The 22,870-nt window shown below is 45.0% G+C and overlaps 2 protein-coding genes across 2 annotated transcripts in view; one reads left to right on the top strand and one right to left on the bottom strand.

Moving 5' to 3' along the window:
* LOC144695670 (uncharacterized) overlaps window positions 1-22,870 on the top strand; it is a 278,313-nt gene that overhangs the window by 162,106 nt on the left and 93,337 nt on the right. The window lies entirely within an intron of this gene.
* LOC144695443 (zinc-binding protein A33-like) lies at window positions 13,788-21,506 on the bottom strand. The gene is made up of 6 exons (XM_078566329.1): window positions 21,081-21,506; window positions 20,880-20,975; window positions 20,540-20,773; window positions 18,692-18,714; window positions 18,484-18,593; window positions 13,788-14,332 (listed from the first exon to the last, which is right to left on the bottom strand). Exons 1-6 carry the CDS (start codon window positions 21,504-21,506, stop codon window positions 13,788-13,790), a joined length of 1,434 nt encoding a protein of 477 aa, XP_078422455.1.

Here is a 22,870-nt window from a genome sequence, read left to right as displayed (position 1 = left end):
GATGGATAAGAGATTTACCAGAATGATTCCAGGAATAGATGGTGCGGGGGGAGAGGGGCGGGGGGAAGGGGGTGGGGTGGATAAGGGTGGTCGTTTAGTTGCAAGGCTGGGCTGAGGTTGATTTCCTGGAACAAAGATACTAAGGGGAGTTTTGTTCAACGTTTCCAAATCTGGAGAAGGTAGACAAGGGACAAGCTGTTTGCGTTAGCAGGTGAGACAATGACTAGGGGACACAGATTTAAGGTTCTGGAACGTGAGGTAGCTTTTTTATGCAGCAAGGGGTAAAGCTCTGGAATTCGCTGCCTACGAGGATGGTGTAAGCGAAGACGATCAATGGTTTTAAAGGGAAGTTGGATGGACACTTACAGGAAATGAACTTTCAGGGCTACGGGGATAGGGGCTGGGGGAAGGGGTTGCGGTGGCGGTGATGACTGGTTTGCTCTATGGAGTGCCAGAATGGACCCGATGTGCCGAATGGCCTCCCTCTGTGTCGTAAGTATCCTCTATGAGCCTATGAAAAATCCAATTTGACATCTCCCATTCCACGATTAACTCGTGAATTTCCCTGTTCCTCGTGGCGGTTGGGGTGGGGGCAGGGAGGATTTTCCTGTTACTCCTCAGGTGTCATTGGCTCCTCTGAGCGCCACCGTCAATGCAGGAAAAAGCATTAACCGATGCGAGTTGCACGATTTTCTTTTTATGTGAATGAACAGCCTGGGAGCTGGACAGGTTCCCTTAAGGGCGTGCGCCGTATTTCCCTGCTCAATTGATCCAATAGCAGGAACTTCTTAAAAATATATTTGTTCATGGGAGGTGGGTGAGGTTGGCTAGGCCAGCATTTATTGCCTATCCCTAATTGTCCTTGTGTAAGATGGGGGGCCTTATTGAACCGCTGCAGCCTTGTTCCGGTATCTCCACATTCTCTCGAATCAGGCAAATTTGCACCGGAGTACTTTGGACATATGGCAATTCATTATCGGCATTTGACTGGCTTTGAGAAGTAGGGGCAAAAAATGGCAAATCCCAACTTTCTCCTCACACATGCACTTTCTAGCAGCAGGCACCGGATAGGAATCAGGAGTCTGAACTCGGGCTTGGATGAGCAAGTCGAGTTAGGCTGATAAAAGCAAAATACTGTGGATGCTGGAAATCTGAAATAAAAACAGAAAATGCTGGAAAAACTCAGCAGGTCTGGCAGCATCTGTGGAGAGAGAAACAGAGTTAACGTTTCGAGTCCGTATGACTCTTGTTCAGCTCTGATTCAGCATTTTATGTTTTTATTTCGGGTTATGGCTGGTTTGGGTAGTTTAGTGACCCACCATTTGGTGCGTGTGGCCACGCTCTGTTGGGAAAATTCGCTAATATTTCTCCGGAGTCAGGCTTCTATCAGTAATGTTAACTGTTGTACAGAATGTCTTTGAGCCTTCAGATCCTGTAAATCAGCATCACTCTGCAGTTGGCCCGATGCCGACACTGAAGGCGTAACTGTTGCACCTTCAGCCTTTTGGACTGGTGTTTGAAGTTTCTTTGTGATTGGATGATGTACAATTTATGATATTTGTAACAGAAACGTTTAAATAAAAAGTCTATGAGAATGAAAACGATAATGTAGCTTCATTTCAGCTGATTGCATTGGATAAGTGTTGCGATGTGAAATTAACCTTTGCAGGAATTGTAGAAATTCGCCAGGGCTCCTTACACAGCGCCTTCCAAACCCACCACCCAGAAGGACCTGGGTTGCAGATGAATGGGAACACCGCCATCTGGAAGTTCCCCTCCAAGTCACGCACCATCCTGACTTGGAAAATATATCGCCGTCATTGGGTCAAATTCCTGGAACTCTTCCTAACAGCACTGCGGGTGTACCTACACCACACGGACTGCAGTGTTTCAAGAAGGCAGCTCACCACCACCTTCTCAAGGGCAACTAGAGATGGGCAATAAATGCTGGCCCAGCCAGCGAAGCCCACACCCCGTGAATGAATGAAAAAAAAAGTCACCGCAGGAAGGGAGCATTCGTGAAATCGTCAGGATTCTGTTTCCGTTTATGTCAAGGGAGGCGGGAGTTGAAACATGTTTTGGTCAATGATGCGATCGCTTCGGCCACCCATTTCCACACCTCACCTGATATTCAATCCCATTGGCTGCCTAGTTCGTTGCGCATAATGCCATTGCATCTTAAAACCACCGAATCACCTGAAGATCGGGTCGGTGAGCCGCCGTGCAATGCAGATCACCTTCGCTAAACAGCACTGCCTTCAGTATTGCACTCGAGTTTTAGCCTCCAATGTTCTGAAGTCTTAAGTGAAGATTTTAAACTTACCGCCCAGAGCACAATTGGCGTTGGTGTTGCGTGCCCAATCGATACACCCTCTTGACTCTTCTGCAACTGGTTATAATAGAATTCAAAACCGGGAATCTCTGTCAATTTGAAAGTCGACCCGCCAGATTAAGGTCTGGACACTGTCAACCAGAGGCAGGGATGGAGGGAATCTTCTCCCTAAAGTTTAAGATGTAATTTTTTAAAAAGGGATTTTGCTGATCTCGTGCTGAATGGCTGATATAGAAGCTCCCTAAAGCATATTTCGATCGATAGTAATCAAATTAACTCTTCCCTAAACCCATTGGGGTAGAGTTTGTTATTGCCATCCGGGTGTTAAATTGGTGTTGCTCATCCGCCCACTTTCCCAGTGCATTTTCATTAGAGCTCAAAACTGCAGTTTCTGTAATGACTTGTCAGCAACTCCCGTGTTATCGCCGGGACCGAAAGCAAAAACAAAATGGGAGAAAATGTACGAGGAATATAGTGCGAATATAGTGATGTGCGTGTTTCCTGACTAGTCTCTGTAGCATTCAAAAGTAGGTACCGAGGCAAGCGCGTAGGTTTGTTCCCTCCACCACTCCGCACACTTGATGAATCCGTGAATATTGTTACATAAAAAACCAAGTTATTTTCTAGACTAACTTGCAGCATCGTTCTTCTGTCGGGTAACATTTAAACATTTATCTTTTACCTTGAGGTAATTTTAACATAGCCAGCCTAGCCAGGAACGAGCAGGATGGTGTCCAACCTCTCTTGTTGCACTGTGGCCGATGTTATTCTTCACTGAAGCTCATAGAAGACAATAATTGGCCGTGTGCACACATGGCGACGAACCGTTACCACCCGATTTTGGGCTGGCAGTAAAAGTGAAAGTTGCTATTTCATTAGAGCCATAAAGGAGAAAACCATGCATTTATTTCCTGGATGTGTCGTGTACTGGGCACTTGCAGAGAGACTAAGTGATTAATTGTGAGCTTTTTTCCCACTGCAACCTTCAATGCAGGAATATTGGAGCACACGGGGGCTATAAGGGGCTAAAATTGGTCTTGGACCGTAAGGAAAATCAGGCGACAGTGAATTTGGCCGCCTGTTTTATACCTCTTCTTTCCCTTTGCCGCCGAAGACCAGCACCAACCCAACAGTCTGCTGTCCACTTGCGTCTCTCTATTTAATTGACACAACATTTCCTATAGAAAAAGCCATGAGCTTTATCGGGAAATATTGACATTATCTTCAATTCACAGGTACTAACTGAGCAGCTGTCTTTCTCCACCATCCTCTCTTTCTTATGTTTGCACCAGCACATCAATCTTCATGAAAGTGTAAGTTCCCACAACGAAAAAAACACGGTTAAAGATACTCGGGGACACAAGGTAACATATTTGAAAAATCCGCTCTTGGAACTTAAAGGTTCCTGGCTAGGTGAACATTTATTGCCCATCTCTAATTGTCCTTCAGAAGGTGGTGGCGAGCCGCTTTCTCAAACTGTTGTAGCTAAATTCTGCATTTAAGATTGATACTTTCCTTGTGGACTTTGCAAATTCACTTGTCTCTATGAGACCAGACGATTACCTCGAGCGTCAGTGAGGAAACTTGACGAAACACTAAGCAATTTGATTGGCCCGCCTTTTCCGGTTTCCCATTTTCATTGGTAAGTGTTTGATAACCTCTAAGTCTCTGCTCTTCTTTATCATTCATATTTATTGCGTATTGAGTAGCACATTGGTTACCTGTGCATTGGTAAAGTTGTAATACCTTTTGGAATTTATATCGGAATTCAGCAGGTTCAAAGGCTGCAGGCATTTTCATATCAGCTCCTTGTCAGGCATGGCGGGTATGTTCTGCAAGTAGTGGTTTTCGGTACTGTTCCTGAGGTAAAGCCCATCTCCTGTGCTGTGAGCCCATATCACAAAATTGTTTTAATTGGATGTGGAAATAGTTATCCTTGATGCACCACGCACGGTTTTCCTTCCCTTAATTGAAGTCAATGTTAAAATTGCCCTCAACATTTTGAGTATTTCAGACTTTGGAGATTTCGTCCAGAAAACCCATAGATGTCATAGTCCAGTCCATTTGTCATAGTCTTATCTATTTCCACAATCTTTTAAAAGTGGATGTTTTATTAATATCCATTTACCTCATAGGATATGTGCAAGCATATTCCCTGGTGGGAAGAGTCTGGTCAATGGACCACTGGACAATCCTATGGGAAAGCTCCAAAGTATGGGCGGGATTCTGGAAGGAAAGGACCTTTGTTACAGGAGGACCGGGCAGAGTGAATGAGACTGATAACACGGATAGGGTGCATTAATTGATTGAAAAATATTTGCTGTTAACTCATAGGAAACGGATGCGCTCTAGTTCCTTGCTGAAAAGCCGCTTTTATCATTACATTAATCATTTGCCTCCATGTCTAAAATAATGTTTCTGCTGTTCGATTGTAATAACATACAACCCGACATCCACAACAACACCTTGTCTTCAGATAGCACCTTTAACCAAGTTAAGTGTCACAAATCGCTTCACTGGGTCTTAATTCGACAACATTTCAAACTGAGCCACATGAAGAAACAGGCGACTAAATAAAGAGCGGCGTTTTACAGGAGGTCTTAAAATAGGATAGAGAGAGGAGCAGAGGATTAAGGGTTGAATTCCATTGGTTCCAGCCTCGGCGGCTGCAGGCATGGTCGCTAATGGGGGAGCGAAGGAAGTGGTACATGGATAAAATGCCGAATTAAGAGGCATGCATAATTCCCGGGGGTTTAGAGAACTGGGGAAGGTTTCAGAGGTAGGGACAGGTGGGTTCAGAGAGAAATTTGAAGTTGGGGAAGGGAAAGTTCAAATCGATGTGTTTAGAGGATATTGGTCAATGTTGGAGGCAAGCTTAGAGGTAAAGGGTGAAGGGAGTGTGTAGTATCAGTAAGGATACTGGCAGCAGAGTTTCAGATGAACTGAAGTTTATGGAAGATGGACTGGAGGGGCCATCCGTAGACTTTCACAAATATAAAACTGTTATCGCAGCAGACAAATTATGCCAATGTGAAAAAAGAATTAAGAACTTGGGCTAAACGGTAAGGGGTAGAAAACTGTAATGCAATGGTGGAAAAACAGAAAATGCTGGAAAAACTGAGCAGGTCTAACAGCATCTTTGGAGAGAAAGACAGAGTTAACGTTTCGAGCCCGTATGGCTCTTTGTTTCAGATTTCCAGCACCCGCAGCATTCTGCTTTTTTCTTATGTGATGGTGCAAAATGGGTAGTAGTGAACCGTCCGGCCATTATCCATGAAACTGAATTACCAGGTCACGCAATCTAAACCCCCGAGAACCCTGCATGCCTCTAAATCCGGCATCTTATCCATGTTCCACTCCCTTCGCTTCCCCATTAGCGACTGGAGCTGGAACCAATGGAATTCAACCCCTAATCCTCTGCTCCTCTCTCTATCCTATTTTAAGGCCCCCTGTAAAACGCAACTCTTTACTTAGTCGCCTGTTTCTTCATGTGGTTCATGTGGGTGACAATTTTGATAATGCCCGTTTTGCAACATCGCCTATGACCAATTTCGTAACCTGTTTTATTCACGATTTCTTTTTGCTGCTGCAGAGCTGTGTGCAGACCCACACACAAGCTTGCGAAATTGTGGATTCTCACCCATGAAAGGAAAAAGACAAGAGATTCCACGAAGAGTGGAGAACAGGTTTTTCTTCAGGATCACTGACAACCCTAGTCAACCATTGCTAACAAATGGCGATTTACCTATGTACACATTGAAAGGATGGTGCAAAGTGTAGGAAGAGTTAATAAACCAAAGAATCTAAACGGAAACATGCAGTTTCTAAGCCCCTAATCATGCAACTGCAACGCCGGGGCACAACAAATCTATTCCTTCTTGTTGTCCTGTTCGAACTGTGTGGGATTGCAGGTTTGAGAAGAGCCATGTCTAGTGTTTCTGCCGCATTGCTGGACAAACCAAATGAGAACATCAGAATCTGTCCACACCAGCCACTTGTGATATATGGACTCAATGGAAACATGGAATTCAATTGTCCGCTAGGCATTGTGGTACACAACTATGGCTCCTAAGATAGGCAACAACAACAACAACAAGAGCAACATGCGTTTATATCGAGCCTTTAATGTAATATAACGTCATGGTGGCGGCACAGAACAACATTTGCCACCCAACCACCTAAAGAGACTGGCATCCAAAAGATTGATCAAATAATTAGGCTTTAATGAGCCTCATAAAGGAAGAATGAGAGGCAGGGAGGCGGAAATGTTTAGTGAGGAAATTCCAGGGGTTAGGACCCAGGCGGATGATGAGAAATCCGCCAATGTTAGGTCGATGTAAACCTGAGATCGGCTGGAGGCCAGAAGTTGAGGAGTGCGGAGATGTCAGAGGGCTGTAACGAACTGTTTGGATGCCCCCTCTTAAACCATAGAAGCTTTTCTTTTTGCTAAATTGCAGGGTGACCACAGCTGATAGCGGAGTGAAGTAAAAAGAGAAACTGAACGAGAAATTTCCAAGAATAAAATGTTCTGCACAAATGAAAGAACGCGGGGTGCTCGAGCAGAATAAACGAGCTAGTGATGCTAATCAAACGGATGTGTTCTCTCCTGGTTGTTGCCTCTTAATCAGAATGTTGTTATGAGCCTCAAGGTTCAATGATAATATTGCAGCTCCCTGGAACCTTTTGCTTCAAGCGTATAGCAACAAAGTTGTCCAGCCAATGTAAAGATAATAAATGTGCTGAGGGATTGGTTTTTGTTTCGTGGAAAGTAAACACATTGTTCATTGAGAGGAGTGAGATGTCCTTGTAATTTAACTGTAATGTAACAGCAGGACGGAAAGCAAATTCAGCCAACTCATCTATGGGCACCATTTATAGACTACGGAACATGAAGTACCTTTGATGTAAAGGATATGCCACAGCACAGTGGGCATTAACATTTTTCCAGACGGGCTTCAGGTGTTCAGATATAAAGCAAATTGTCTTTTCTGGCTATTTTCAAATTCATTCTGGCTGTTGTTTCTCCACTAACACAACCTACCTGTTTACTTTTATATCGATACACATAACATATTTATTTATCACTGTATCGCCGCATGCATTTACGGTTGTGCTATACTGAATTGTGGTGTTGTTAGTTTTGCTCAGTTCATATCAAACAAACTTAATTTAAATTTCTGTAAAGTGTAAAATTAAGTGGAATGGGAAAAGATCACGCACATCCCTTGTCGATTTTGTCAGTTGCTCTCTTGTGCTTTTTTATGCCAACTAACATTTAATGATTAAGTCATGTAAAACTAACCTGAGAGTGGACATTTGAAAGAGCGGTAACTGAGGAATTAGTGAGCATTGCTGCTAGAAGTTTACCTAACATCGACCAAACGCATAAACTGGCAAACTCGTAAGTTCCTGAGGTGAACTGATTTAAACAGGCTTTCATGAAAAGGGGAAAAATGCATTTCTATGGCGCCTTTTTGACCTCAGGATGGCAAAAGTGCTTTTCAGCTAAAGAAGTGCTTTAGTGAAATGTAATCCCCATTATGACGCAGAGACCAAGCCAGCAAGCTCCCACAAACAGCAATGTGACAATGCCCAGGCAATCTATTTACATGTTGCTGTATGAGTGTAACATATTGACCAGGACATTGGGGAGAACTATCTTGCCCTTTTTCGAAATTGCGTCTACTTGTGAGGGCAGGGGTGAGGATGCGGGGGAGGGGGGTGCGGTGTGGTTGGGGAGGGGTGGGGGAGGCGGGGTGCTGGAAGGCAGGGTTGGTTTGATTTTCAACTGAAAGACAGCAGCTCCGATAATGCAGCACTCCCCTGGTACTATACCAGAATGTCAGCATAGATTCTCATGCTAAAGGCTCTGGGCTTTGAACCAGGATATTTTGATGCATAGTCAACTACAACAATAAACATTGATACTTCGATCGTGCCTTTAACGTAATGAAAGGTCCAAAGGCACTTCACTGGAGCATTATAAAACAAAGCATAACACCGAGCTACATAAGGAGATAACAGGTCAGATAACCAAAAACTCGGTCAAATAGGTGGATTTTAAGAAGTGTCTTAAAGAAGGGAAGCAAAGTAAAGAGGCAGGCAGGTGTAGAGAGAGAATTCCAAAGCTTGCGGCCCAGGTAACTGAAAGCAGGGCCACCGATGTGCACGAATTATAATTAGGAATGCTCAAGAGGCCCGAATTAAAAGAGCGCAGTTATGTTGGAGTGTTGTGTTGCTGGAGGAGACTACAGGGACAGGGAGGCAAGGTTATGGAAAGATGGGAAAGCAAGGATGAAAATTTTAAAATCAAGATGTTGCTTAGCCGGGAGCCAATGTAGTCAGCGGGCACAAGGGTAACAGCGGAACCGGACTTACTTAAAATCTGCCTCTGTGGCCAAGTTTTTGGTTACCTGACCTATGTAACTGGATGTCATGTTTCGATGGGGGAACGGGACTTACTACGATTTAAGTCATGGGCGAGAGAATTTTGGGTGGCCTCGAGTTTACGGAGGGTGGAATGTGGGGACCAGCCAGGTGTGTCTTGGAATGGTCAAGTCTGGAGGCAATAAAGGCTTGGATGAGGGATACGGCAGCAGATGAGCTGAGACAGGGCAAAGTTGAGCAATGTTCCGGAACTGGAAATAGGCGGTTTCAGCAATGGCACGAATATGAGTTCGGAAGTTCATCTCAGGGTCAAATGTGACGTCAAGGTCGCGACTAAACTGGTTTAATGTCAGATTGTTGCCAGGGAGGCGGGTGGAGTGGTAGTTGGGGAAACAGTCTTCCCAATATTTAATTGAAAGTCGATGAAAGGCAATATACTGCAGTAAGAGCCAAAAAGATTTGGCCGTTATTGTACAGCTGTGCAAACTGATTTCATTTGGCGGGCTCTGGTTTACAAAATGTTAACTTTGGATTTGATTGTTGACCAATAGTTTGACCCAAGCTGTTAAATTCACAGCTGTGCTGTTGGCGAGGCTTCAGATCTGTCTACCTCAATACCTCAGGCCCATTGCAGTCAGCAAGCTCTGAGGTGCAGAGGTGCAGGCAGTTCATGAAGAGATTCATCCCACTACTTTTACATGCACATGCTCTTTCATTCAAGCTACCTTGGCATGTCACAAAGGTGAGACTTGCAACTATAGAGCACCATACGTGAGCCCAGGGTGTCCCATAGAGCTCCACCCTTCCCAAATACTTGCTACTGAATGTAGACCCTGTTCTCTTATTACGCACGAAAATTCATCCACAATCTGGCCGGTTCAGATCATCTGTTTCTGGCAATATTGGCTGAGAGGCGCGTGTTCGCTAGGACATTGGGGTGATCTCCTCTGCTCCTCTGCTCTGATTCCCACGGGAATCTTTGGCCTCCACCTGAGCGCATAGCCGGGGTTTTGGTCTCTCAGCCGAAATATGGCACCTACCCCTACCACCACCAACCACCCCCCCCCACCCCCCGCACCAACAGTGGGTGACTCGCTCCGCTCTGAACTGGGTGTGCAGCTAAGATTACGTGCGACTTGAAAGTATGACCTTCTAAATCAGAGGCGGGAGTACTACTTAGTGAACCACAGTGACACTAAATTCACCCTGCACTTGAAAGTATGACCTTCTAAATCAGAGGCGGGAGTACATTTAGTGAACTACATTGACACTAAATTCACTCTGCACTTCTGAGGAACAATGAATCTCCAGGGTGGTTTCCTGCCTGTTGTTGCAGATTGCAGACATAATCAAATTCCTAATTTAGCACATATTTACATTATGGCGTATCAATCCACTATGGATCATTCCCTCATGTAAACTCCCATGTAGTAGTTTGAAGCACCACGAAGTATAGAACTATATGTAGCAGTTATTTTAAGGACTGTAGGAAGGGCTCTGTTTGTGGTGTATCGCTCCCCATCCCTCCGCGCACAAGGCTATTATGAACACATGAATGTCCATGGCCATAAACCTTTAAAGCCATTCTAGTGGGTTCTTGATTTCATAGGACATTCTGATCCTTTGCAGTCCCCACGCCCCTACACGTCCATGTGTTCTGCCGCTACGCTCTAAATATAAGTTAACCTGCCCAAAGTTTGCTTATTTTGAAAAGAGAGAAAGAAAGAAGAAAGGAAGAAAGGAAGAAAGGAAGGAAGAAAGGAAGAAAGGAAGGAAGAAAGGAAGAAAGAAAGGAAGAAAGAGAGGAAGAAAGAAAGGAAGAAAGAAAGAAAGGAAGAAAGGAAGAAAGGAAGGAAGAAAGGAAGGAAAGAAGAAAGAAAGAAAGGAAGAAAGAAAGGAAGAAAGAAAGGAAGAAAGAAAGAATAGAAGACAGGATGAAAGGAAGGAAGGAAGGAAGGAAGGAAGGAAGGAAGAAAGGAAGGAAGAAAGGAAGAAAGGAAGAAAGGAAGAAAGAAAGGAAGGAAGAAAGAGGTAGTGGTGAGGTAGTGGTATTTTCACTGGACTAGTAATCCAGGGGCCTGGGCTAATGGTCTGGGGACACGAGATCACCAGCAGCAGCTGGTAGAATTTAAACTCAATTACTAAATCTCGAACCATGGAGCGATTGTTGTAAAAAAATCCATCTGGTTCTTTCAGGGAAGGAAATCTGTCATCCTTAGAAGGTCGTTCCCCCAGACCCACAGCAATGTGGTTGACAATGGCCTAGCAAACCATGCAGTTGTATTAAATCCGTGACGAGACCTACAAAAAAAGGAATTAAACCGGATGGATCACCCGGCATCGACCTAGGCACCGGAAACACACCTAGACCTATATCGCCATTCCTTCCCTGTCACTGGGTCAAAATCCTGGAACTCCCTCCCTAACAACAGTACCTACACCACATGGACTGCAGCAGTTTAAGAAGGCAGCTCACCATTACCTTCTCAAGGTCAACTAGCGATGGGCAATAAATGCCCATAAATGCTAGTCAACGATGCCTAGATCACATGAAAGAATAAAAAAAGGCAATTACTTGTCTCAAGGGTTCTTGTGTTTCTAAAAAAAAAGCTCCTGGCCTCCATTTATTTTGGTGGAGATCTTAATTTTACCTTCTGGTGATCGACTCACAGAGCAGTGCAAGTCGAGTTCCTAGGTGGATTTATTAAAATAGCTCATCGTTTTCAATATATCGATCTCAAGTAAAAAACAAAACATTTCTATGACCAATTAAAAAAAACACCAGAAATATCCATAAGCTATATTGAATAAAGTTATATCATGAGTTTCTTTTATTGTTCTCAGTGCAATCACAAGCAGCTAAAGCTATGATGAAACTAAATGATAAATTGCTCTTTTATTTCGAGAGTTGAGACATCAAGTAAGTACCTGCTGATTTAAGACCTCGCTATTGTAGTGATAAACAGAACGTAAGGACTACCTCGTTGTGGCATTATGGGCTTTCTAGACTTTTGATATTCCTTGTATCTGCATTATCTACAAACATGAATCCCCTCGAAAAAAGTCCAAGGAAATAAGAATCTCAGTAAGTGCGCTGTGCCTGTGTCAATTCGTCTGGTTTCTGCGTTAACTTGCATGGTAAAGCTTTTCTCTGATCCATCTTTTCTAGCAAACTGATAATCCACCCTGTTGAAATACTTGAATAATTTTGTTTGCGGAAGAAGTGGTCTCTTGACGTGGGTGAGCATATTTACCAATGTCCCTCCCCGTTATAAAGACGCAATGGCTTCAAGAGAGAGTTAGATCTGATGGAATATAAAACCAGTGCTGCGATCCATCGCCGTAGTTTCAAGATGGGCAAGTGAGGTTAAAATTCCACCTCCCCACTCCCACCAATTATCTCATCTGTGCACGACGGAAATAACGTTCCAGTTAAATACTTAGGCAGGCAGTTTTGTGAATTCTCCTGAACGCTGCTTGTGCTATCATCATAAGCACCCGCATTCAGGATTTGGGCAGACATTTCCAATTGAGTATTTTCCCGAGTGCTGCACGGCATAATTTGATGGTCATGCTCTATACCAAAGAACATGTTTAGCTTTCTCGGGTGAAATTTGGAGAAAAGGAATCTTTATCGATATGTTTATGAACGTAGTAGCTACCAGAGAAATTCAGACAAATCTATTCTTGTAACAACCCAGAACGACAATTTGCAAAATGTCTTCGACAGTGACCTTAACGTTGTTGGCCTCAATTATTGGCCCTGGATGTGAATTACTAAAATTTCGAATTGAACTGAAATTGATGTCTCTGCTATTCACCTATTTGTGTTCACCAACGCTAAAATCTTGGCAAGGATAATGTCAAGTTCTGCCACAATGCTACTTTCTGGCTGTGTAATTTCAGAAACCACAGTTTACCGTCAGCAATTAAGCACATTCGGTGGCACAGAATAATAATAATTTTTAAAAAAACAGATGCAATAACACCAAACACTGGAAGGCAAACACCAAACTTTCTATAGCAGAGAGAAGAGACAAAATCAGAGGCATGAGCAGTTTATCCAGAAGCGCAGATGTTCGGGCGCCAGGCGCCAGCTGCAATATATACAGTTGTTCAGCTGTCACAGAAATTTGCCCTATTGGGCTGCAGGGCTTGGGTGAAATCGCTGATGGAAAGGGAGCCTTTAGGAGATCAATGGAGGGAAACGGCACATTTGGGAGAGTGCATAGATAAATGAGGGATGCCCTGTGACGCAGTGGGGTAGTGTCCATGCCCCTGAGCCTGGAACTCCGGGTTCCAGTCCCCCAGAAAAGTGCGTTCATAACACAGCCAAGCAATTTGAATATGAATCTGCCAATCCTTCCAACACATGCTAATGGCAGTTGGTCAGAGTGGAAGTGATTCCTGGTCAGCCATGTGATGGAAAGAAAGTCGGAGCCTCCAACATCGCTGTCCATAGATGTATGTAAAAGTGCATGTTGTCACAGCAACTGGGTGAACTGTAACACGCCATCACCAAAGAAAGCATTAAAACGCGAGAGACAATCATAGAACAAAAGCACAATATATGCACAAAGAGGGAAATCAGCAGTGATATTGGGACCAAACAAGAAGGTGTAGTTGAATAGAACAATCCAGATGGAGGCATATCGAAACATTGGAGAATTATGAAGAAAGGCAGGAGTGAAGTGTCAGTGAGAATGTAATTAAAGGAACACTGGAACAAAGCAATACAGATACATAGGTAAAAATAAACAGAAGATAGAGGAAGGGAGTCCGATTAAAACTCTGCGTAAGTGAGTGGGCTTTGCCTGGGTTAAAATCAGGTTATCTTGAGAATCAGTCAGAGGCTGTTTGGAAATTGTCCGTCCATTGACCTCATTAACATGGTGGTAGAAAAAGTAAGATTGAAACTTAGTTCTGGAGACCAGTGCGCTCAGCCTATTCCTTCCACACCAAATAGAAACTGATTTACAATTGCGATTATTAAACCAAAAAAAAAACACTTGAAAATGAAAAGCGTCTATAATGCGGCCTTAAGGAGTAAAAATAATGACAATGGTTGTTAAAGGTTTTTGATTTGAGAGATTATTAGAGGATCTGTGTTTTTCCTGTCCTCATTAGAACCAGGGCCGAAGTAAGGGTAAATTTTGCCAGTAAATGAGTCAATGAATGTAAAGAGGGTGGACATGTTGCTCGCATTGTAGAAGGACAACTGTCCACCTTCATAGTCCAGGTACACCCCGATCTTCTTGGGCTTCGCATTTATGGAAATACGCGTGGGATTGGCTGTGGAAGCCCAATACTCGATTCCATTCTTCATCCCAATAATCCAGTATCCTGTATCTTGCGCCGACCTTGAGCCCCGTTTTCGGAAGGTGTCTTTGACCACGCCCACATCCCACGACGTTTTGTTTCCCACGTTCACCTCCCAGTAGTGACGCCCTGACGTGAATCCTACGGATCCCAGTACGCTGAGTTCGCGTTCGGCCACTTCCGAGGGATCCGAGGCGGACCGCAGTTTATCTCCGAGTTTCACACTGGTCCGGTCTTCGGACAGAACGAGCTGGGGATGGGCTGTGCTCGGGTCCATGGTCAGGGCGGCGGGTGCTGAGGGAAGGTTAAAGAAAATAATTGGTCAGCGATTTAGAAGAGAACCAGGTTATTGCATAAAGCGGGATTTATTTACTTATTTTTTTTGTTTCCCACCGTTTCTCGCTTTACAATGGCAGGCTGGGGAATCACATTCTAAATAGAACACACCTTGGCCATTCGAACCGGTCTGATGCGCAGAAGCAAAGTGGATGTGCTGTTATATGACTCCAAACGACGTTATCCTTGCTTTAAGGGAGGATTTTGAACTCAATGTGGTATAAATTGGTCTCGGGTGGCTGCATAAAAAAGGTGATAACAAACCTGCCTCTCAATCAAAGAAGCTCTGAGTGATCTGCTTTCGCCGAAGACCAGATTCATTCCCTTCAAGCCATGGGGGCATCCCAAACTGCTCCACTGCCTCTGGGAGTGCATCCAGGGCTGTTTGACAGGCAAATAGGTCACTTTGCAAGGGTGCACTGTTCCTGAGCAACCAGGCAGCGGGGCGAAAGCCCTCTCGGGCGGCGCGGCCGAAATCACGTTTGCAGGCAGCTACACGCCCCAGTGTGATAGACAGCCGCATTACAGCCAATGCTAAAGGCTGTGGGGCGAGTGCAAATGCAATACCGTCCGTTTTGTGTCCTAGACAAGTTGAGTTCCACTTAGGCACTTATCAGCCTTCTGGACTTAACATTGAGTTCAACAATTTCAGACCATGAACTCTGTCCTCCATTTTGAAATATATTTCCTTCCCCCTGCCCCCAGGGCCAGTCTATAACTTGTTCATATATTTTGCTTTCAGAGAGGCTGACCCTTGTTCTGCGATTAGCACATCCTGCTATCTGACCTTTATGCCACTATTATCATCTACCTTAGTCTGTAACACTATCAGTCATGGACTTAAGACAACACTCCTGTTGTCTTGTGTCCATGTCATGTTTGCCAAACCTCTCCTGAACTCCCACCAATCCCTTACCTTTCATTTTCCTCCACCTGCTTCACTCGGTCTCTTCAACAGTTTAAACCCCATCACATTTTTACCTCTCTTCAGCTCTGAAGAAGTCATACGGACTCCAAACGTTAACTCTGTTTCTCTCTCGACAGATGCTGTCAGACCTGCTGAGATTTTCCAGCAAAATTTGTTTTTATTTATGTCGAGTTCCATCCTGCTATCTGCTTTGTAGCCATCGGTTGAGGAAGGATTTTGCCCAGGAGAGCAGTTTTTTTTCCCCCAAATAGCAACTTGCAGTGGATTTTAACTCCTGCGGTGGAACCGACAGGCATGGGTGGAACGGTTGTCCATTTCCCAGAAAAAGGGGCTGAGAAAGGGAGAAATTCCTTCTCTCAGAGGATAGTGAATCTTTGGAATTCTCTGCCCTAGAGGGCTGTGGAGGCTCAGTCATTGAGTATGTGCAAGACTGAGATCGATTGGTGTCTACATATTAAAACATCAAGGGATATGGGAATAGTGCGGGGAAATGGCGTTGAGGTGGATCAGCCATGGTCTAGTTAAATGGCGGAGCAGGCTCGAGGAACGAATGGCCTAATCCTGTTCCTATGTTTCCGCTGGCCAAGGCGAGAAGCCATATCTGGGGCCTGGCCTCAATAACATGTCACCAGCACTCTTCACACATGCGCGACATGGCATCTGCAGGCCAACCAAATATCGGCAAGTCCAACTGCTGAGCTTACTGGCCCGCAGGAAGGTGGTGGTGGGGGAGGGTAGGGAGATGAAGACCGCTGTATGGCAGTGATCCACTGTAATGTTGTGGAGCCCAAAGAAGGATTCCTGCACTTCCTAATCGCAGCTAAAAAAATACCTATGTCCACAATTTGGGAGCCTTACCGCTGCGCCATACTGATATAACTGGACAGAGTGCGCATGGTTCCGTCCAGTTGACTACAGGAATTGCGCCATTTCCAGGCAGGACTGCGGTCCCCAACGGATTCAGGCCAAGGCCTAGTCTCCCAGTAGGAGTTCCCAGGAAATGTGGAGCCCAGTGCAACCCGAGAAGAAATAGTTTGTGAATTGCAGCACTGCTATCTTAAAGCCGTTCGAAACCCGTTTCCGTCGGGTTGGGTGGTTAAAATCGGACGCGTTAGATTTTTCATGTCCACCTGCGCGTCCAAGATATCATCTGAAAAAAAAACCCGCGCCTCTGACAATGCAATAACTCCCTAGTCCTGAACTGGGAAGGTCTTGAACACATATCTCTGACAGTTTAAATAATCTACTCCACGTCTCTGATTCTCTGACCTGTCTTCCACCAAATAGTAGATCTCCAAATCATTAAGGATTACGTTCATTTTGGGTGCTGGAGTAACACAGGCGGCACAGATAGGCCTTGTCTTTTCTAAAGGCCTTTTAATTTGCAGAAATTCGGAGCTGTTTTCTTCAGAGAAGAGAAAACTGAGGGGCGCCCTAAGGAAACAATAAATGGGGTTGATACAATAGGCAGAGGGGATTTATTGGCATTTGCAGGGGAGTCCAAAACTAGGTGAGAAAAATAAACAAATAAAGGGGAACATCGGCCAACAGGCATAACAGGCGACTATTTGGATAGTCACAGTGCTGCCCTTCCTTAACATTACTCTCCAGATTCGGAAGGACAAGTTGCCTGATCACTATTAAATTCTGCTTCTTTTTTGTAACTGCTAATGTGACCAGTTTCCTTTCCGTATTCTCTATAGTATAATTTACGGCTGCTATCGACGGCGCAAGGCATTTTTCTGGACTGTTTCCTTTGCGATACTATTCACGCAGTTCAATAGGTTGAGGTTAAATTAATCTTGGGACCTAACGCAAAAGGGACAAGAGAAAATCGATAACCTGTATTACATCCGGTCAAATCTTGTTTACCGTTAACCAAGGCCATTTTTGCCTCCAAGCATTCCTGTCAAAATTTAGGGATGAGGCAAAAGTCAGAAATGTAGCAAACAGGGACTAGTTTGACAGAATTCTGGAGGGCATAGAGTAGAACAGAAGGGGACGGGTGAAATGGACGACATACGGCAGAAGCATTTGAACAAGACGAAGTGTGAAGTGGCTTGTTCTTGTTCTTTGGAGGATGCAATAGAAAAAATGGTGTAGAGTTAAAGAAGGTACAGTGACAGAGGAACCTGCGGGTGCACGTACAGACATCTTTGAAAGTAGCAGGTCAAGATGAGAAAGTTGTTAACAACATATAATATCCTGGAGTTTTATAAACCCAGGCATAAGCAAGGAAGCTGTGCTTAACCTTTACAAAGCACTGGTTTGGCCCCAGCTGGAATATTATGCCCAATTCTGTACCGCCCATTTTAGGAAAGATGTCAGGGCCTTAGAGAATACAAGTAGAAGTTCTCTTGCAATCGTGCCAGGGATAAGGGATTTCAGTTACATGGGGGGAGGGTGGGGTGGGGGTGGGGGGGCGGGAAAGTGTTAGGTTGTTTCCATTCGAGCAGAGACCGTTGCAGAGAGATTTAGCAGAAGGTGTTCACAATCAGAAAGGGTTTTGAAAGAAGGAACAAGGGGAATCTGTTTGCAGTGGCAGAAGGGCCAATAGCCAGAGGACACAAATTTCAGCTAATTAGCAGAAGCACAGTAGGAAAGGGGAATTAAAAAAATCAACGCGTTATTCTGACCTGTAATGCATTACATAAAGAATGGTTGAAGCAGATTCGATATGACTTGTAGAGAGACATTGGAGGGAAGAGCTTTGTAGGCCTGTGGGGACGGGCCAGTGAAATTGAATTAGTTGAATGGCTCTTTCAACGATTCGGCACAGGCACGATGGGCCGAATGGCCCTGTTCTGTGCTGTACCACTGCATGATTGTACGGTGTTGTATTTGCATTGTAGCAGAGATACTTACTTCGCATCAGCTAGTCAGTTATTTCCCAACTGTAGAAAGATTCATGCAATTATATTTCGTTATAAGTCCCCTTTCTTTCCTGTCTGCAGCAAGCTATAGGCTATTATACTTTAAGCTTGGCCACTGCACCTCCATTTGCTTCCCCTTTGACCTATGCTCTTCTACTTACCGAGTGCCCTTGCACGATGATCCTTTAATTGCCTGCATTAAGTTAAAAATACAGGTTTGAAAATGCCATGTTCAATCTCTGTTGCCTCGTGTGCTTGAATTTATTGTACTCACTGATGGTGTAATGCGAAGCAAAATGCCACCTTACCAGGGTTGATAACGTCCATTATATCCCGCCACACTTTGTACTGGATGGGTCCTTTGAATGACCCCAAAGGGAGCTTGCCTTCTGTGACTGTGGTCTGATAGTTCCCTTCACTAAAAATGGAAACGGGAAACGTTAGAAACTGAGAATAGGCGCCAAAATTTGGAACTGTGTTAATTTCTACACAAGTTCAATGAAGGGTCATCCATACCTCTTCCCCTTTTCTGGATCATCCTAAAATAAACAGAACAGAGATTGGAGTTCACAGCACTCGTTTGGTAGCTTTTGCAACATATGCCGGATGATGGCGACGTGCAACCCAGTACAGCTTGGGGTTTAATTGGAATAGTCAAAAACTCACCAGTTCCGCTCGAGAAATTCCCCCTCTCCCCTGCCCCGCCGAGAGATAGAAAAAGAGTTATGCAAGCAAACTATTTCTGGATGAGTATTCAAATCGGACCGGCTAGAATTAATTGCTGCTGTGGTATTAGTGGACAGGTCGGTATGGCATTCCTCTGTCTGCTACTTCAAGAGGAGATATGGCCCAGTGTTAAAATAGCGACTACATTAAAAGTAACAGATCAACGGTATATCGATGAGTTGGCCGACAATCCACCACTATCAACAACAGTAACTTCAAGGCTGTGAATAGAATTATTGCCTGGGCCACATACCGTACGCCTCACTCAAACAGGTACATCAATTTAGTTCGTTAATTTCCCTGCATCATATGACCAATGAGTGTATGTCAACAGAATCATCAAATTAGCCATTTGAATCTAAGGGAGATACAGGGCCAGGATGTGGGAATAGGGCGGTGGGGTTGCTCTTGGGTCGCTCCCGACAAGATCCAGCACGCAAACAGATGTCTTGCGGCCACATCCTTTGCGGCAAACCACTATTGGTCTACAACCTGCAATTTAGCCGAGTAGCGAAGCTTTAGGGCCACAGATCAGGAGTATAGGTGGGGTATTCGTCTGATCTGCTGCCTTAATTTCATTGGAAAGGCCGAAGAAACCTCGGTGACAAGGTGGCAAAGAACCCTTTATGACCTAATACCATATTCCTGCCCATCTTCGACCGGAGAGTCCGTGCAATGCGGGGGAAATCCTGCGAAAAAATACCCCAAAGCCAGGAAAGCTGCGGTAGGTGTTTACGGACTGCGGTTGATGGGTGAGCCATTTTGAATGAGCCTGGGCATCGGTTCTGAAGCCATGTCTCGGCCCTTGGGAAAATTGGGACTGTAGATAAGAAAAGAATAAGGGTCGAATTCAACTTGAGGCATAGATCGGAATTATTTACCGAACGTGGAGATAAGGAGGTAGAATTTTCATCAGCGTCCTCCCAATTTCCTGCCATAATTTGGAATGGAAAGCGCAGAGGAATTGCACAGGGAGCTAAACTGCACCGAAGTTACGACGCAGGGCCATGAGAATCCGAACATAGATTCTACTCCAGACAATCGCGCGGTTGAAAGGGTCACAACTCTGCCCGGATTGACCACGAGAATTTCCCCGCTGCGAGCGGGATAGGGAACATTGGTTGAGTGCGTGCAGAAAAATCGGAGGCCGCGGCAGATGGAAAAGCCTCAGAGGGAAAGGGGAGATGAGCGAATCATTGGGGCGAATTTCGGGAGGACTCTCTGAACGGGTTGAGGACGAGAAAAGCGAGCCTTTAACAATCCGCACTGTCAAGATGGATGCCGGCCAACCTGCCTTTGATCTGCGCAGATTTGGAGAAAAATCGTTGGCGAGAACACTAGAAAAGCTCGCCGCACTCCGTCGGATGCCCATGCAGCTGAAGCAGGTTATGAGTGGCGGGACATGGTCTGGTCCGAGTAACTTGCCCGTGTAGACTCGGACCAATCTATGGCACATTTCACACAACTAGTCGACTGAGCCGCACAAGAGGAATTAGAGAAAAGATAATTCAAAAGAACAACATTTGAAAATGTTTTATTTCGCTTCTTGTCAATGCATGCCTGACTTCCTTGAATGAGCTCCTTTGACGATTCCCCACTTCCTATAGCCTGACTGCACCCATCAAATCCTCACCTTACCTTGAGCAAAGAGAAGGCGTCTTGCTGGTTTAGCTGGGATTGGACGCTCATTAACTTCTCGTCCGTCTCATTCAGATGCTCCTGGATTTCTCGGAGGTTGGACTCCATTTTCTTCAGAATGTCCTCTTCTTGGTCCCCCAGCTCTTTGGCCAAAGCCTTCTCTTTTTCCTCCAGCACAGAGCGCAGTCTGGTAAATTCTGACGAGATGTGCTTCTGCAAAATGTTGGACTGTTCCTGAGACAAAAATAAAACCCAACAAAATAGAAAGAGAGCAATGAGCCGTGCAATATTGAATCCGGCAAGTTAACCCAAGAGAACGTGACCCGAGCAATCAAGTTACCTGGACTTCTGAAATGCTTTGCTGTTGCTTGAGTAGCACGTTTTGTATGGAAGTTTTTTTCTGACCCAGAGCCTGTAAGTTTCCCCTCATCTTCTCCTGTAGTTACAACCGCAGTGAAAACAAAGGGGTTGGTTAATTAAAAGTAATTTTCCAATTAAAAGTTATAGCGCGGCCTAACAACTGCCTCGTGGCAACCCTTACCTTGTAGATCTCAACCGCTTCGTTGATCAGCATGAAGTTGTGGGATTTGTGGCTCCGACCGTCCCTCCTATCGAGACACATCACACAGATCAATTTCTTGTCAGTTTCACAGAAGAGCTTCAGTTCCTCCTGGTGCTCATCGCAGAACGGGTGGATGGCTTTGCTGGAATCCACATGCTTTATGTTCAAGCTTCGAATTTTGTTGGACAGGACTCCCAGAGCACGGTTAGCTTTCAGGTTCTTTTCCCGGAAGACCTCGCCGCATTCTGGGCAGAAGGCTTTCTTCTCTTTCTCCCAGCACTGCAAGATGCACTGACGGCAGAAATCGTGGCCGCATTCTAGCATAACCGGATCGATGAAGATGTCGAGGCAAATGGGGCAATTCAGCTCATCGCCCAAGCTTAGGCTTGAAGATTTGGAAGCCATGGCCGGCTTCACTTCTTCCTGCCTCAAACTGCATTCACCTTCACTTTTTGTTGTTCGCTTGTGTCGCCCGCCGCTCTCCGCGGCGGTATCAGACGTAATAAAGCGCCTGGCCAAGGAGCTTGAAGCTTTCAGTGAGATTACCAGGGGAAGAGCTGCACCTGATCTCGCGATTTCTCTAGCGCGTGGGGGATGGGAAACAATTCCTGGTCCTTAAGAACTAGAGACTTAGGCTCTTTCCATTTACGCAATGTGTGTTAGGAGGTGGCATCCGCGTCCGTCGCTATTGATGGCTTTCAGAAGGTGCTGAATGGTAAACAAAAAGAGTCCAAGTTAGAGCATTGTAAAACTCCAGGTCCCTTATATGTCTTCCCCGTTAATGAATTGGTAAACTGCCTAGATCAGTGAGGCAGTGAGCCACCGCTAACGAAATCATGAGCTAAAATTATAATTTGGCTCGTGAACGACATACTCAGATGGGAATATCAATTCAAAAAGTTCGGTGGTTAAAAACTGGGCACGTTGACGGGTTTTTCTTGCTTTTTCCTAGATGTTGATGCAATTTCATAATCCCAGGGTTTTAGGTTTTCGAATTCCCTGCTTTACGTAGATCTACCCCCTTAGGCAGATAAGGCACGTCTGTTTTTCCTGGGGCATGTGGTCAGCCTGTCACTATAGCTTGAGAAGCGCCACTCCGTATCAAGCAGCGCTGCCCAGCAGACTCCCCGCTCTTACTGTCGGCCATAGGCATATTGGAAGGATTTACAGGCTGGCTTTCAACCTGTTTGGACGGATTATGAACGCACCTTCCGTGGCCATCAAGTCCCGGAGTGGGTCTCGAACCCGGGACTTCTGGCTCCGCTAGTAGGGTTGGCAGATTTAACTTTGACGCTACTCAACACGTCTCATTGTTTCTGGGCAATTACCACATTTATAGAATTTCATTTTGCACAGATATGCGTTGAGTAACCTTCAAAGTACGTTATTTCACTGAAGTAATATTACATTATTTCCTAAAACTAAAGATAAATGACTTCAATTTTGCTGACTGTGGAGGGGAACTTCCTTAGAGGCGAATTTTCGACTCCGCAATTGCTTATGATTTTCCGCAGCTGTTCCGCCCAAATCATGTGGGCGATCAGGAAACTCCCGCGTGGAAACGGTATCAAATCTACTGTAGGGGGCTGGCGCATGGTGTTTGGATTTAATATCCTTCTCAGTTCTCAACAACTGCCGCACTTGGCCCTACGATTTAACACGTGCGCTAAGGAAAGTGCCGATTCCTTACCTGCTGCCCACGCCCCGAGTGCATCCATATAAAGGCAGCGCTAGGAGCTTTCAGTGCAATGACAGGGAAAACAGTTTAG

Source organism: Cetorhinus maximus, chromosome 21 (genome assembly GCF_964194155.1).
Source record: "Cetorhinus maximus chromosome 21, sCetMax3.hap1.1, whole genome shotgun sequence".
NCBI lineage: Eukaryota > Metazoa > Chordata > Chondrichthyes > Lamniformes > Cetorhinidae > Cetorhinus > Cetorhinus maximus.
This window is presented reverse-complemented; position numbering and strand designations above follow the sequence as displayed.

Coding starts and splice junctions, on each gene's coding strand:
- LOC144695443 (XM_078566329.1), bottom strand. CDS start 21,506: ATGGCTTCCAAATCTTCAAGCCTAAGCTTGGGCGATGAGCTGAATTGC. Junction 20,774..20,879: donor AAAGCATTTCAGAAGTCCAG/GTAACTTGATTG, acceptor TTTTTGTCTCAG/GAACAGTCCAACATTTTGCA. Junction 18,594..18,691: donor GATCCAGAAAAGGGGAAGAG/GTATGGATGACC, acceptor TTCCATTTTTAG/TGAAGGGAACTATCAGACCA.